Source organism: Dipodomys spectabilis, unplaced genomic scaffold (assembly GCF_019054845.1).
Source record: "Dipodomys spectabilis isolate Male_0828 unplaced genomic scaffold, ASM1905484v1 ptg000095l, whole genome shotgun sequence".
Classification (NCBI taxonomy): domain Eukaryota; kingdom Metazoa; phylum Chordata; class Mammalia; order Rodentia; family Heteromyidae; genus Dipodomys; species Dipodomys spectabilis.
This window is the reverse complement of record NW_024870772.1, coordinates 25,247,241-25,261,485: the sequence shown is the minus strand read 5'-3', so window position 1 is coordinate 25,261,485 and position 14,245 is coordinate 25,247,241. Positions and strand designations below refer to the sequence as shown.

General features: G+C 35.5%; 1 protein-coding gene across 1 annotated transcript in view; it reads right to left on the bottom strand.

Annotated features, from left to right (window-relative positions):
- Positions 1-12,315: 12,315 nt before the first annotated feature.
- The window catches only part of Pspc1 (paraspeckle component 1), a 69,292-nt gene continuing 67,362 nt past the window's right edge, over positions 12,316-14,245 (bottom strand). The window contains exon 9 of the mRNA XM_042685463.1: positions 12,316-13,855. Within this exon, the coding sequence (XP_042541397.1) occupies positions 13,670-13,855 (186 nt within the window). The 3' untranslated portion in view covers positions 12,316-13,669. The remainder of the gene's footprint in view (positions 13,856-14,245) is intronic.

The window sequence follows — 14,245 nt, the reverse complement described above, 5'->3', positions numbered from 1 at the left end:
TGCTGTGAAATTCCATTGAAAAGAGACCTACAGAACTACTGGGAGATAGATGCAGCAGAAAGGGGAACAGCATCACAGGTTGAAAAGGTAGATTGAGCCTGGTGCTGGTGGGCTCACGCCTGTAATCCTAACTACTGAGGAGGCTGAGATCTGAGGATCAAGGTTTGAAGCCAGTCTGGTCAGAAAGGTCCCCGGGAGACTACTCAATAACTACTCAGATAACTACTCAAAAAAGCTGGAAGTGGTACAGTGGCTCAAATGGTAGAATGCTAACCTTAAGCATGAAGAGGATCAGGGACAGCACCCAGGCATTGAGTTCAAGCCCCAGGACTGTCCCTCCCCACCCTCCCCCCCCAAAAATCAAAACAGCCAGGTGCTGGTGCCTCACGCCTGTAATACTTGCTACTCAAGAGGCTGAGATCTAAGGATCATTCATAGGTGAAAGCCAGCCTGAGCAGGAAAGTCTCTAAGACTCTCATCTCTAATTAACTACCAGAAAACCAGAAGTGAAGCTGTGGTTCAAAGTGGTAGAGCACAATCCTTAAGCAAAAGAGCTGAAGTACAGCACCCAGGCCCTGAGTTCAAGATCCATGACCAACAACCTTCCCCCCAAAAAAGGAATGAAAATAATTTTCATTGCCACTAAACACCCTTTAAAAGATCATGTGGATGGTTTAAGTGTATGAATCAGTGATCTATGTGTTCCCTCTTCTTTCTAGAACATTAATAGTAACCAGGTCACTCTGAAACTCAAAATAACTGGTCTGGCCCCCAACTCATCTAATATATAAAGATCTAAATTTTACTTTTCTATTTGTTTGTGCACATGTACTGAGAATAATGTGTTAAAAAGCACAAGCTTTACAACTATGCTACATTTCCCACCCTGAACTTTACTTCTCTGCTATCAGTCTAGCTCCCTTCACCTTAAGACAGCTTACCACAATTTCATGAAATCTGTTCTCATTAGCCCTTTTGACTACATAATCTTGATATACCACAACCCTCCCTATTTTCTCCCTCCAAAATTCCTGTAACTGCCAAGCAGCTATTACCCTTAAAATCTGCTCAAAAGTTACTATTGCTGAAGCCTTGTTTCCCCAAATAAAGCAGTTCTACATCTTTTATTACTATACTTATAGCTCCTTTACAACTCTACATGTACCCTTTAACCATTAAACGCTATACTGTGTTGTTTCTCTACATGTGTATGTGTGTGCATCCACATGTGCATGAGTGCATGCACATGCTCATATTCACTTAGTAAATACCAAGTCTGTCCTTCACCAAACAAGAACTTACTAGGGCCAGACACTGGTGGCTCCTGCCTGAAACCTGAAAATCATGGTTCAAAACCATCCAGGCTGAAGGAAAGTTTGTGAGACTCCTTATCTCCAGTTAGCCATGAAAAAACCAAAAATAGAGCTCTGGTTCAGTCACTAGCATTGAACACAAAAAAGCTAAGGGACAGCATGCTCAGGACCTGAGTTCAAGCCCCAGGATTGGCGGAAAGGGAGGGGAAAAACTCATTGGAAATCAGAGTAAGCAGATTACATGATAAAGTTCCTACTCTCTAGGGGTTGGTATATGCATGAGACAAAATGAACAATTATATATACAAGATCATGCCACATGAATGTTAAAGAGAAACCTTGTATGATATTTAGGAAGAATTTGCTAAAATTTTTATGGCTATCATCAAGTAGATAATATACACAAAAGAAAAACGACTGAAAAGGTACATTGTATACAATTTATTTCCTGAGGACTGATTCACTAATTTCTTTCCTGAACTATAGCAATCACCAGTGATAACAATAAAAGAAATTGATCTGAGCCAGGCATAATGATTCCTACGATAGCAGCATTCATGAGTCTGAAGCATGAAAACTGAGATCCTATCTCAGCCTAGACTATGTAGTTTTAGGCCAGCCTGAAATGCAGAAATACTCTGTCAAGGTGGGGAAAAAAGAGAAAGGGAAAACAAAACAGAAAAAAGCTAATCTCCTATCAACATGTAAGATACATAACTAGAAACTTTTGTTTGTGTTGCTAGAGTTCAAATCCAAAGCTTTGTGCAGGCTAGGCAAGCAATCTGGGCAACCTTCCAGCCCGACTTAAAACTTAAAAGTTCAATTCTACATAATTTAAGAGGTTATAATGAATTACATAATATAATGTACAACAAGATATTGGGACGACAATTATGAAAAGAAAAATAATTAAGTTGCCCTGCTAAGCTAGCATTGTCCAGAAGAAAACATGAACCACACATAAGCAATTTTAAATTTCCTAGAAGCCATATGAAAGGAATAAAAAGCACAGATAAAATTAGCATAATAGTATTTTTATTTAACTCAATATACCCAAATTATAATTCCAACAGCCAAAATTAAGATGTTTTACATTTTTATACTGTCTTTGTATAACTAATTCACATGCTGAATTTTCTTCAAAATTATTTAATACATACAAACTGAAGATGAATACCTATGTTGTTCCAAGTACATTTAATATGCATTCATGCCTGATTTGCCAATTATAATAAAAATAAAAATTCGGTAATCCAGCTTTATAATCTCCTTCAAAGGACTCAATATAACAGCACAATTCCACAGATTGACAGCATTCATTTACCTCTTCAACATTCATTTACCTCTTCAACATTCATTTAGTTATCACACACTAAATTAATGTTTTCCCCTTTCTTACTTAGGATGGGTATTCTGAAGTCCCCTTATATAAAACAATAGTTGTCATTTCCTCTGCCTTTGTAACTACATGGAACACAAATGCCATTGATGCAGGACTGGCACAGTATACTAACAGGCATGTCTAGCGAAAGAAAGAAAGAAAGAGAGGTGGGGAGGGAGGAAGGGAGGAAGGAAGGAAGGAAGCAAGGAAGGAAGGAAGGAAGGGAGGGAGGGAGGAAGGAGACTACTGTTAGACTAGCAACTGTAGGAAATCAGTATTCAACAGAGAGGGTTTGAAATGTTATTCAATTTAATGGTCCTCGTGCTATATTTCACTTATAATAAAAACCGGTTGTGAGAGGCAAATCTTTATCCATAGTATTCAGATTCTTCCAAAATAACATATACTTGAGATCTGTACTTTTAACCAACCTAACTAAGGCATCAGGTTAAGTAATCAATATCAATAACTACTCCCTTCTCCCCATACAGGGGTCTGAATGTACTTTATTTCTAAAATGTGTGGCACAATTAGCATCTAAGTTAAACATTCTACTGTTTAAGTAAAAACATTCTACTGTAGGGCAAAAAAAAAAATTTTCTATCATACTTCCAGGTCAAACTTGGAGTATACAAGTTGCAAAAAAATTCTGATCTTCCTCTCATTAAACTAAACAAAAACCTACATATTAGCACTAAAAAATATGTAATTGAACTTTTGTAATTTGCCAATAAAGATAATGGTGGGGCTGGGAAGGTCGCTCAGTGGTAGAGTGCTTGCCTTGCATGAATGTGGTGATGGGTTCGATTCCTCAGCACCACATAAGAAAAAAGAAAAAGCCAGAAGTGGTGCTGTGGCTCAAGTGGTTGAGTGCTAGCCTTGAGCTGAAGAGCTGAGGGACAGCGCCCAGGCCCAGAGTTCAGGCCCCACGACTGGACCTCCCCTCTAAAAAAAAAAAAAAATGGTATGACTGTCAAATGTACATGTGGATGAGGAAATGGAAACACATACTGAATTATAAGACTTCAATAACATACAGGATGATAAAATCTAAAGTCTCAATTTCATTTCTTTTTCTTTCCATGAGACTACTGGAGCCTGATTCCAAGGCATGCACATTCTAAAGAAATGCTGTACAGACAAAACACACACACACACACACACACACACACACACACACACACACACACACAAAAACTTTTATCTTTGGGGTGATTATGTACCTTTGATAGAGCACTTGCCCAGCAAGTATCAGACACTGCAAAACAACATTTTTTTTGGCATTTACGTACAAAGTGAAGCAGTGACTTTTGTTGAAATTAACTCATCTTAATGTCACAGGAGTTAAAAATATTATTTGATTGAAGGAATTTAATAACAGGTAATCTAACAAAATGTTGCAAAAAAAAACAAAACAAAACAAAACAAAACCCTAGTGTGAAACTGGGTTATGTACATCAGTAAATTGAAGTATCTTGGAAGAAGGAGACAGGATTGAAGGTAAAGACAATCTGGGCAAAAGTTAGCAATACCTGAGCCACTCAGGAAGTGGAAGTAGGGGGAGCAGGGTCTGAGGTTAGCTAGTGGAAAAGCAAGAGACCTGATCTGAAAAAAATAATAAATAAAAGCAAAAGGACTAGGCATATGGCTCAAATTCTTGCTTACCAAGAATACGGCCTTGAGTTCATTCACCAAAGCCAAAAAGAAAAAAGAAAAAAATTCTAGGACCTGTGTAATTTTTTTGGGGGGGTCGGTCATTGGGCTTGAACTCTGGGCCTGGATGCTGTCCCTCAGCTCTTCAGCTCAAGGGAGGCACTTTACCACTTGAGCCTCAGCTCTACTTCCAGTTTTCTGGTAGTTAATTGGAGTCTCATGGACTTTCCTGCCCAGGCTGGCTTTGAACTGCAATCCTCAGATCTCAGCCTCCTGAGTAGCTAGGATTACAGGCGTGAGCCACCAGCGCTTGGCCTGTGTAATTTTTTTTAATGAAGATAATTAAAAAGACAATACTTAATCCAAGCACTGTAGGTCAGACCTGGAATCATAGCTACTCAGGATGAGGCCCAGAGAACTACAGTTAGAAAGAAAAGCCTGTAAGATCCCATTTCCAATAATGGCTAGTAAAATGCCAGGGTAGAGGCATGGCTGAGATATCCCTCTAAGTATCTTCCTCCTAGGCTTCAAGAGCAAGCAAATGTGACTCCTGAACAGAAAAATGAGGGAGGCATGCATTTAGATAAAAGATAAAAGCAGATAACTTCCTAGATCAGAAATAAATGTATCATCACAGAGCCAAAATCATCTTCAGTTTTGAAAACCTACAAAATGCTTTGTTAACAGGAATTTCTAAGGAAGTGAAAATACAGTATGTTTTATAACATGGTAATCTTTGAGAAGCAAGATATTCTTTGAGAAGAGGTCCCTTAGATGATATCTGCACTAAAACTCAAACTAGAAACAAATCTCAACACTTACATATTTCCTGCACACAGATATTCTAAGCATGAATGCAACAAAGTCAATGTGACAGAAACTACCTAATATTACAAGGGTTAAAGCAGGTAATTGTTTATACAATAATAGTTAGATTTCTGGGGAAAATACTGTCCATATAGCAATGATGGGTTTTGTTCTCAAAACGGATCAATTTAACTTTTTTTTAAACACTACATAATTATGAATGGATTTATTTATTACACATACATCATAAAAATCTCTGAAAGCCTCATAAGGCAGACCATAATAAAACTATTAATCTCCATTTGTTCAAGTTCTTAAATGAGCACTACATTTTAGAATGATTATGAATAATCTTATCAATCTTTTATTTTCAATCTAGAAGAGTAGAAGGTCAAACCAGGGGCTGGGAAGGTGGCCCAGAGGTAGAGTGCTTGCCTCACATGCATGAGGCCCTGGATTCGATTCCTCAGCATCACATAAGCGTGCTAGTCTTGAGCTGTAATGCTCAGTACCCAGCTCAAGCCCCACAAGTGACACCCCCTCCACCACCCCCAAAAAAGTCAAACTATTTTTTTAGCCAATCAAAATGCTATCGTTCTATGCCAATTTAATAGGATGTAAACAAAGATCAGGACAGTTTTCCAGCACCATCATCCATCAGGAAGAAGCATAAATAACTACAGTGGTATAATACTTTTTACCATTTTCAAAATGTACTTTTCTATCATCTTTCTTTACTTCTTATCATGTAAGTCTGTGAACACAGTAAGTTTGGCTAATGAAAATGGATAATATATACAATGTACTACATAAAAGAAGTATTTAGTATACTTTCAAGTAAAAATAAACTTTTGCTGTGCTTGTCAGTTAACAATATATAGAAATCCTTGGAGATGGTTTAGACCTACTGAATAAGTGACTAGGAATCCTCAAGATACCAGGAAATGAGACAGTAACAACAAAAACCACTAAAAATGCTTTCCAAAAAAAACTTTAATGGTACTGAGACTGAAACCATACATTCTAAACAAATGTTCTACCACCAAGCTACACCCCAGCCTTGGGCCTCTTTTGCAAAGATTCTCAGGAATGAAATACGTATGGAATATTGTGGAATGGAGAGCCTAGTAATCTGTTTTAATGAGCCTCCCATGAGAGTCTAATGGAGCTGAAATTTTGAGAGGTGCTGTTTTGGTATCCATTGCTATTGGTTTTTTCCCCAATGTTGTTTCGTATTCCTAAAGAGTACTGAGTATATAGTACAAAACCTCAATATGTTAGATTAACAGATGTAGTGAAATTCTGATTGTGCTCACTAAAAATCCTGTAAGACTAACAGTTATCCCAACTATCATTCTGCCCTAAACTATACTAATGTATAAAATCTTCATATGAATGTGTAAAACATTGTAACCAGCTCAAAAAATTAACAGATAAAATAACCATTGTGCAAATTACTGCTACAGCTTCTAAATACCAAAAAAGACAGGAATTTCTAAAAGTTAGAATGACTATGGATAATTTTTATTTTTTCTTATTATATAAAACACTAGGCAACATATTTTTAAACCTAAGGAACCTATGAAATTTGAAACATGATCTAACAATGTAAAAATACTTGGAGGAAAAATTAGCTACAGTTATTCTGACAAAAAATATGCATTAAGGTAAAAGAATTTCTATGTTTTTATAATTATATATTTTAAAAGTTTTAAGAGAAAAAAGTGAAATTATATAGGTATACAGAAATAAAAATATAGATAACTCATGGTCTAAACATGGCAAAACAGGCATGCTTATATTTACATAGTCCTCATAGAACTGAAAAACATATAAAATCCTACTGATGTTGACAAAAGCCAAACTGACTAAAGGGCAATATGAGGAGAAACATCAGAGATTCAGTAAGAGAAAAGGCATAAAACGTAATGAATGACCAAGACTATTTGTTTTTGACATTAGTTCATTACACATACCTTTCATGAGATGTACAACGTGTGTGTGTGTGTGTGTGTGTGTGTGTGTGTGTATAGTGAAGTTGTCACTTAGAACAACTGAAGAGCTAGGAAAGCCTAGAAGAAAAACTAGATATAAATATCATTTCAAAAATCTTCAATACCACCAAAAGCCACTTACATATAACATTTGAAACATAAAAACACAGATGAGACCCTGAAATCAAACTCCAGTAACACTGGTTATATAATTATAGCTACTTAAAGACTGAGATCTGAAAACAGGTCCAAAGCCAACCAAGGCTAACAAGTCCAGGAGACTCATATCCAATTAATCAACAAAATAAAATACAGGAAAGCCAGGTGCCAGTGGCTCACCCCTGTAATCTTAGCTACTCTGGAGGCTAAAATCTGAGAATCAAGTTGTATGCCATGCCAGGCAGGAGAAAGTCTGTGAGACTTGTATCTCCAATTAACTTCCTCCTCCACTGTCACCCACATATACAAAGCTGGAAGAGCAGCTGTGGCTCAAGTAGAGCACTAGCCTTAATCAAAAGAGCTTAGGGTTTACATCCCATGACAGACATAAATAAATACCCACACTGGAGGCATGGCTCAAGTAACATAATGCAAGTCAAAAGGACAAAAGTTGAGTGTTGAAATGTTTTAGATGAGCTGGGGGGGGTGGGGGTGGGGGTGTGAGACAACAAAGAAAGAACAACGAAGCCCTAAGAGTTCACGTCTTGGGAATGGCACACTCACACATGTGTGTGCACACATTCATTCACATGCACACATACGTGCGCGCACACACAGGCACACGCACAAGGAGAGAAGAAATATAAGGTCCACTTACCTTACCACCCTGAGTACAATGAATAAAAATTTTCCATTGGCTGGAAGTGTCATTCAAGTGATGTTTCTTACCAAGGCAAGTACCAAATCCAATACTGAAACAATTTTTTTTGGTTCAAGACCAGGACTCAAACTCAGTATCTGACGCATTCGTTCACTGGCAGGCATCGTAAACACCTGCGCCATGCCTCCAACCTCAAAACAATTTTTATTGACCTTACGTAAGAATTGTTTAAGTATATATCCAAAAATAAGCATATTCCCATTTAATTCTACTAATTATTGTTATAATTTGTGGTGAAAAGTTCTTAAGTTCATCACATGAAATTTGCATGATATCCTTTAAGAAAAAATTGAAATTTTATACACATGAGTAAACAGAATATTGTCTTCTGAAACTAAACAAGGTACACTGAGAAAAATTGAAAAGGAAAAATTCTAACTGACTCAGCCTATTTACTTTAAATGGTACTACTAGGGTTTGAATTCAGGGCTTTGGCCTTGCTTTTTGCCCAAATCAGGTTGGACTGTAATCCTATTCCATTAGGATAAACATCATCCTGCTTAGGTGAGATGGGAGGACTTGTAAACATTTTACTCAGTCTAGAATGTAACTGTTACCCTGCCAATCTCTAAGCAATGATGCCTGACTAGACAGTTGTTTTGTAATAGTCACAAAAACACAGTATCTGTTTCTGGAGAGGAAACTGGTAGTAATAATAGTGATTCAAGACATAAAAACATTTGTGGGGCTGGGAAGAGCGCTTGCCTTGAATGCCTGAGGCCTTGGGTTCGATTGCTCAGCACCACATAAGCAAAAAAGCCAGAAGTGGTGCTGTGGCTCAAGTGGTAGAGTGCTAGCCTTGAGCTGAAGAGCTGAGGGACAGCGCCCAGGCCCAGAGCTCATGACCGGACCTCCCCCCCCCCCCCCCCCCGTCCAAAAAAACAACATTTGTGGATATTTTTCAATGTGTACATTTGAACTCTGGCTATATTTCTTTAAGAATTTCATTCAGTGACACAGTCCCATTTATAAGGAAATTGAAAGATTTGGGGAAAAAATCATATGAAGTCAAGTAAGCCAGTCCCAAAGAAACATAGGCTCCATGGTTTCCCTTATTTGTAATAATTAGTATATGTCTAGGAGAGTCCTAGCTGAGGATTACAATAGCTCTATAGCTATGTATATATGAACATATAAGATGATACTAATCAACAGGATCTCCAAAGACAATAGAAACAAGCAGGTTTTCTTAGTTGTTTTTCATGTACTGTGTGAAGTTATTCCTTTTTTCTTTCCTTTGGATTATCCCCTGTTGTCACTGTATTTTATTTTGGCACCCTGTGTCTTATATATGTTTATCTAACTTGAGGAAGGAAAGGAGAACAATAAAATGGTGAGACAAAGGGTGAACCAATGCAACAGCAATACTCACAAGACAATATGTTTGAAACTTTACAACTTGTGGGGGGAGTTGGGAAGAAGGGAAAGCAGGAGAAAAACCGGGGGGTGGGGGGGGGGTGGGGGGTGTAACAATGTTCAAAAGGAAATGTACTCATCACCTTACATATGTAACTGTAACCCCTCTATACATCACCTTGACAATAAAATTAAATTTGAAAAATAAACTATAAAAAATTTATTCAGTACCCTCAATCAGGAAACAGGCTTCTGTTAGTCAAAAACAAATATAAAACAGAGAAAATAAATATTGTTATTTCATCATGTAAATGAAAATATAACCAACTACTAAACAGGAACTTTGAGAGATATTCAATCAGACACTGTTTACAAAAAAAAAAATCGCAATAAGCTGAGTAAAATCCTAAGAAAAGATCTCTTACTAAGATTTACAAGAGAACCTTTAAGAAAACATTTCAGTATTTACACTTAGGATAATCTGATCTGAGCTAAGTCCTCAACCCTCATAATGTTTTTAAGTGAAGCTTCAAATTTCAAACATGAAATTTAGTAATCAAGAAATTTAGTAATAAAGACTGTTAGAAATGAAATCATACTCTTGTATTAGCATATAAAGAAATAAAACCATATTGGACTGTGGAACTGCGAGATATTTTTTCTGACAGCGCTCAAAATGACCCCAGAGCAACATACATATAAGGCAAGTGTTCTACCTGTAAGTAACATTCCCCATCTGGGATGCATATTTGATGTGAATCAGCAAATTAACATTCTGTAATATGAAACTATCTAAAAAGTGTTTTTAAAGTTGTAGCCAATATTCCTAGCTACTCAGGAGGTTAAGATCTAAAGATCAAAGTTAAGCCAATCAAAGACAAAAATCTATGAAATATTTACCTTCAATTATCCAGCAAAAAAGCAGAACTGAAGGTATGTCTCAAGTGGTAGACAGTGGTGAGAAAAAAAGCAATGTCTTGAAACACTTTAGAGGAAAAATGACATAAAACCTGTTACGTGAGTAGTTTCTCACCTCTTCTAGAAGAAGCCCATGTCTACAAATATCTAAGAAGTAAATTCAAAAAAATAACTGTTGAATCTAAGAGAAAGGTATTTCGTGCCTTATTCTTATGGAAATTCTAATTATTTTTTCATTTTCTTGTGGTAAAGAGCATTGTACATGATAGACAAACACATATTGAGCAATAGCTCAAAAAGCCCAGAACTGTTTTTGAAAAATCACTACCTTCAGAGACCCTAAGAATGCTTTAATATATTAATATCTTAATCAAACTCTTAAAACATTTGAATACCATCCTATTCTCCAGGAAACTTCCTCTACTTTTCCAAAATAGTATAGCCCGTTTATTTGTGACAAGTACCATTTCCATAAAATTTCAACCCTTTTAAGCTTTTACCATACACTTGATCACATTTCAATGAAATGAAATCTTACTTCAATCACACATTTCTTTCTTTTTTTCTCACTCATAACCTATATTCCACTAATTGTCAGCCCCCGATGTATTAGGGACTATTGATTACTCACATTAATGCTAAGCAATTTTCTAGCCTTTTATCAGTTCCTGAAATATTCAACAAGTATGCTTCCACCAATATGCTGACATGTTAGGATTCAAAATAATAAATATTTTATCTCTTTTATCAAATACTTCACACCAAGTATAGATTGTAGATAGAAAACCCCAAATCCTCAATGCAACAAACTAAAAACACAGGCAAACCAATTTTTAAAATACTTCATTGCTCAAGAAAAAGTCCAATGTATTTACTTTAAAAATTGTTTAAAAGGAAAAAGAAAAATCAACAAAGTATGCTGTTGGAGGAAAAAAATGATTAGAAAAATGAATGCTCTTTTACATATACTCATAGCATATGAAACTTAAATCCTCCAAGATCCTAAACTTGTTACTTCAAATGATGGCACAATAAGAAATATAAGATGTTGGTATTGTAATATACTGTTTCATATTGCCTCTTGTAGTATGACAACTTTACACTTTGGAAAAACCAATGCTAACAAATTTGCTCTATTTTTTAACCTATTTTTAGCCAAATGACATTTAAAACTTTCTTGTTATACTAATTCATAAGAAAAAATACTGAGTAAACTAATCACAAACTTGTTCAGCTATACAAAAACACTAAAACTGAGTAACTATAAGTTCAGACATGCTCCACTTGACTGTCACTCAGAAGCTGACTGTTCCCAGGATAAACTTCTAAGTACTGGAACAAGGATTTTCCTGATGCAGGGGAAAAGCTGTGTAGAAATCTGTTCTTGGAGACAGTTGAGCCCCGGCACTAGGATGTTCAGGAGATTGGGATATCTCTTTGTGCACTGACTTTCAAATATTCTTGGATGAAGCATACAAAATTTCACAGCCTTGGCTAATTGATATTAACATCAAAGAATCATATTTCTCCCAATCAAAACTCAGATTTTGATAAAATACAATGCTAATAAATACCAAAGGATTATATGCCTAAAACACACATGATGGGAAAGTAGATTTAAATGAAATAAATACACTTAACCTTAAAACTTCTTACCCAAATTAATGTCACAAATTAAAACAAACCTTACTCCCATCACCTTATATTTATGGAAAACGTAATAAGAACAGTCTTCAACTATTGTGTTTACCATCATCTTCTAATTAGACTTTCAAGAAATTGTCACAAACAAAAGCCTGTGAATAGCAAATTTTAAAAAATCCCATTTATCCACTGTTGTACCTTAAATAACAACAACAACAAAACACACACACAATAAAGTATTTGGAACAAAAGAAAACACTTCAATTGTGTTTTACAACTACCTGCTTTTATGAAAGATTCTCAACCAAAATACACTTCTGCCAAAAACAGAAAAGACAGAACTATTTACATATTGTCTAGTTTAAAATTGCATGTTATTTTCCAGAATTGTGGTTAAAGCAGGATATTTTAATACACTGAAAAGGTATGTGAGAAATAACTACTATGATCAGTAGATAGTGAATTAGATACTGCAGGTCAAATATGAGATTCCTTCATGTAATTTTAAACATACACGATCAACATGACCAAAATTTTAAATATAGCTGAGTATATTTTAAAATAAATATTACAATATAATAAAATAATTTTCCCTCGGTACTGAAAATTCAAAACAAGTTTTTCAAGAAGAGTGATCTAATCATATACCAACAATCCTACTATCATTGCCCCTAACATCAAAAATCAAATACAAAACAGGTTTTTGAGGAAGAGTGATCTAAATCATATACCAACAATCCTACCATTCCAAATTCTTTGTTTTGGCTTGTTTCTGAGACAGGGTCTCTGCTATCTTAAAACTCACAAATCTCCTGCCTCAGCCTACCAATTATAATCAGCCTGAAGTAAACTCTGCTTTTAAAAGCCCCATTTGAACTGTATTTCTTAGATTCAGTCCTCTGATCATTAGAGAAGTTACATGCTAACCCAACAATATTGTTTGATTTTTTTAATTAAAAATTAACATTAACTATAGTGATAATGGGCAAGATCTGGATATTGATACCATGTAAATGATCACAGGTAAATTAAAACATTATTTTTTAAGCAAAGAGATTTGCCTTCAAACAGTTTTTTTCAAGATTCAAAAGATTTATTTTGGAAAATCAGCACAGGACAAAGATACCCTTAATAATCCTAAGAATATTTGAATACTCAGAATCTCTGAAAGTAAGCAACAACTCCAATTTAACAGAACAGCAAGTGTTTATACAAATTAAACTCTCATGCCCTCCCACCCCCAAATATACTTCTCTACCTACTGCTTGGACATTATCTTCATTAAGCTTCTATCTTCAGGGCTGCTTATGCAAGCTATAAAGTGAAATCATTTTCACCTTTAAATGGATGAGATTAGAGCAACCAAAATATTACTATTACAGCGAGTTTCGTAAAACTGCAAGGGAGTACCACTAATAACATTTTTATATTATCCAAAGATTTCTTTATTCAGATTAAGTAACTACATAAATTTCACAGTACTGTGGCATAGTTATAGTTAGCTAAAATCACAAACACATTTTTAACATTCACAATGATAAGCATCATCATTCTAATCTACAAAGCTTATGAATAAAGAAAAATACAAAAACCTCGTTTACATAAGAAAAAAGTTTAACTCTACGAACGTTAACAATAAAACTATTTCTTCCAGATAACAGGTAAAAGTGTAAAGGCATACCACTGAATATTCTCTTCTAAATAGCCAGGAATGAAAGAATATTTAATATCTACGACGCTTATTAGGACCTTCAAAGCTGCCCCCTTGATTCCCTCTACCAAAGCCACCAGGCCCACCACTCACAGGAACTACACCACTCATTGGTGCTTGAGGGGTTTCAGAACCCGTTCTACTTCCCATAGGTGAACCCATCTGGGATGGTGGTCCTTGAGAAAACCTATCATTGTGCTATAATACCACAGTAATAAATATCAAGTCCATTTTTGAACACACCAAATTTAAATGACAAGAAAAATTGCCAAAATCCCAAGTGGTGGTGTCATGAAGTTCAGCAGAAAGTCCAGCAGAATCAGGATCACACATAGAAGGAAGAAAGGAGCAATTTAATTAGTTACTATGTTTAAAAAAAAAAAAAAAAAGCAGCATCTGATGATTTACAAACTGCTAATTCTATGCCCCAATTTCATGAGAAAAAAAAAAAAAAAAAGAACTGATTTTTTCATAAGCAAATGCCATCTTAAACCTAATCAGTATATTAATTCTGCTCTGATCCCTTTTTGAAAAGTTTGTATTACAAAAAACTGCTGTAAAAGAACAAAAATACAATGAATCAATCTT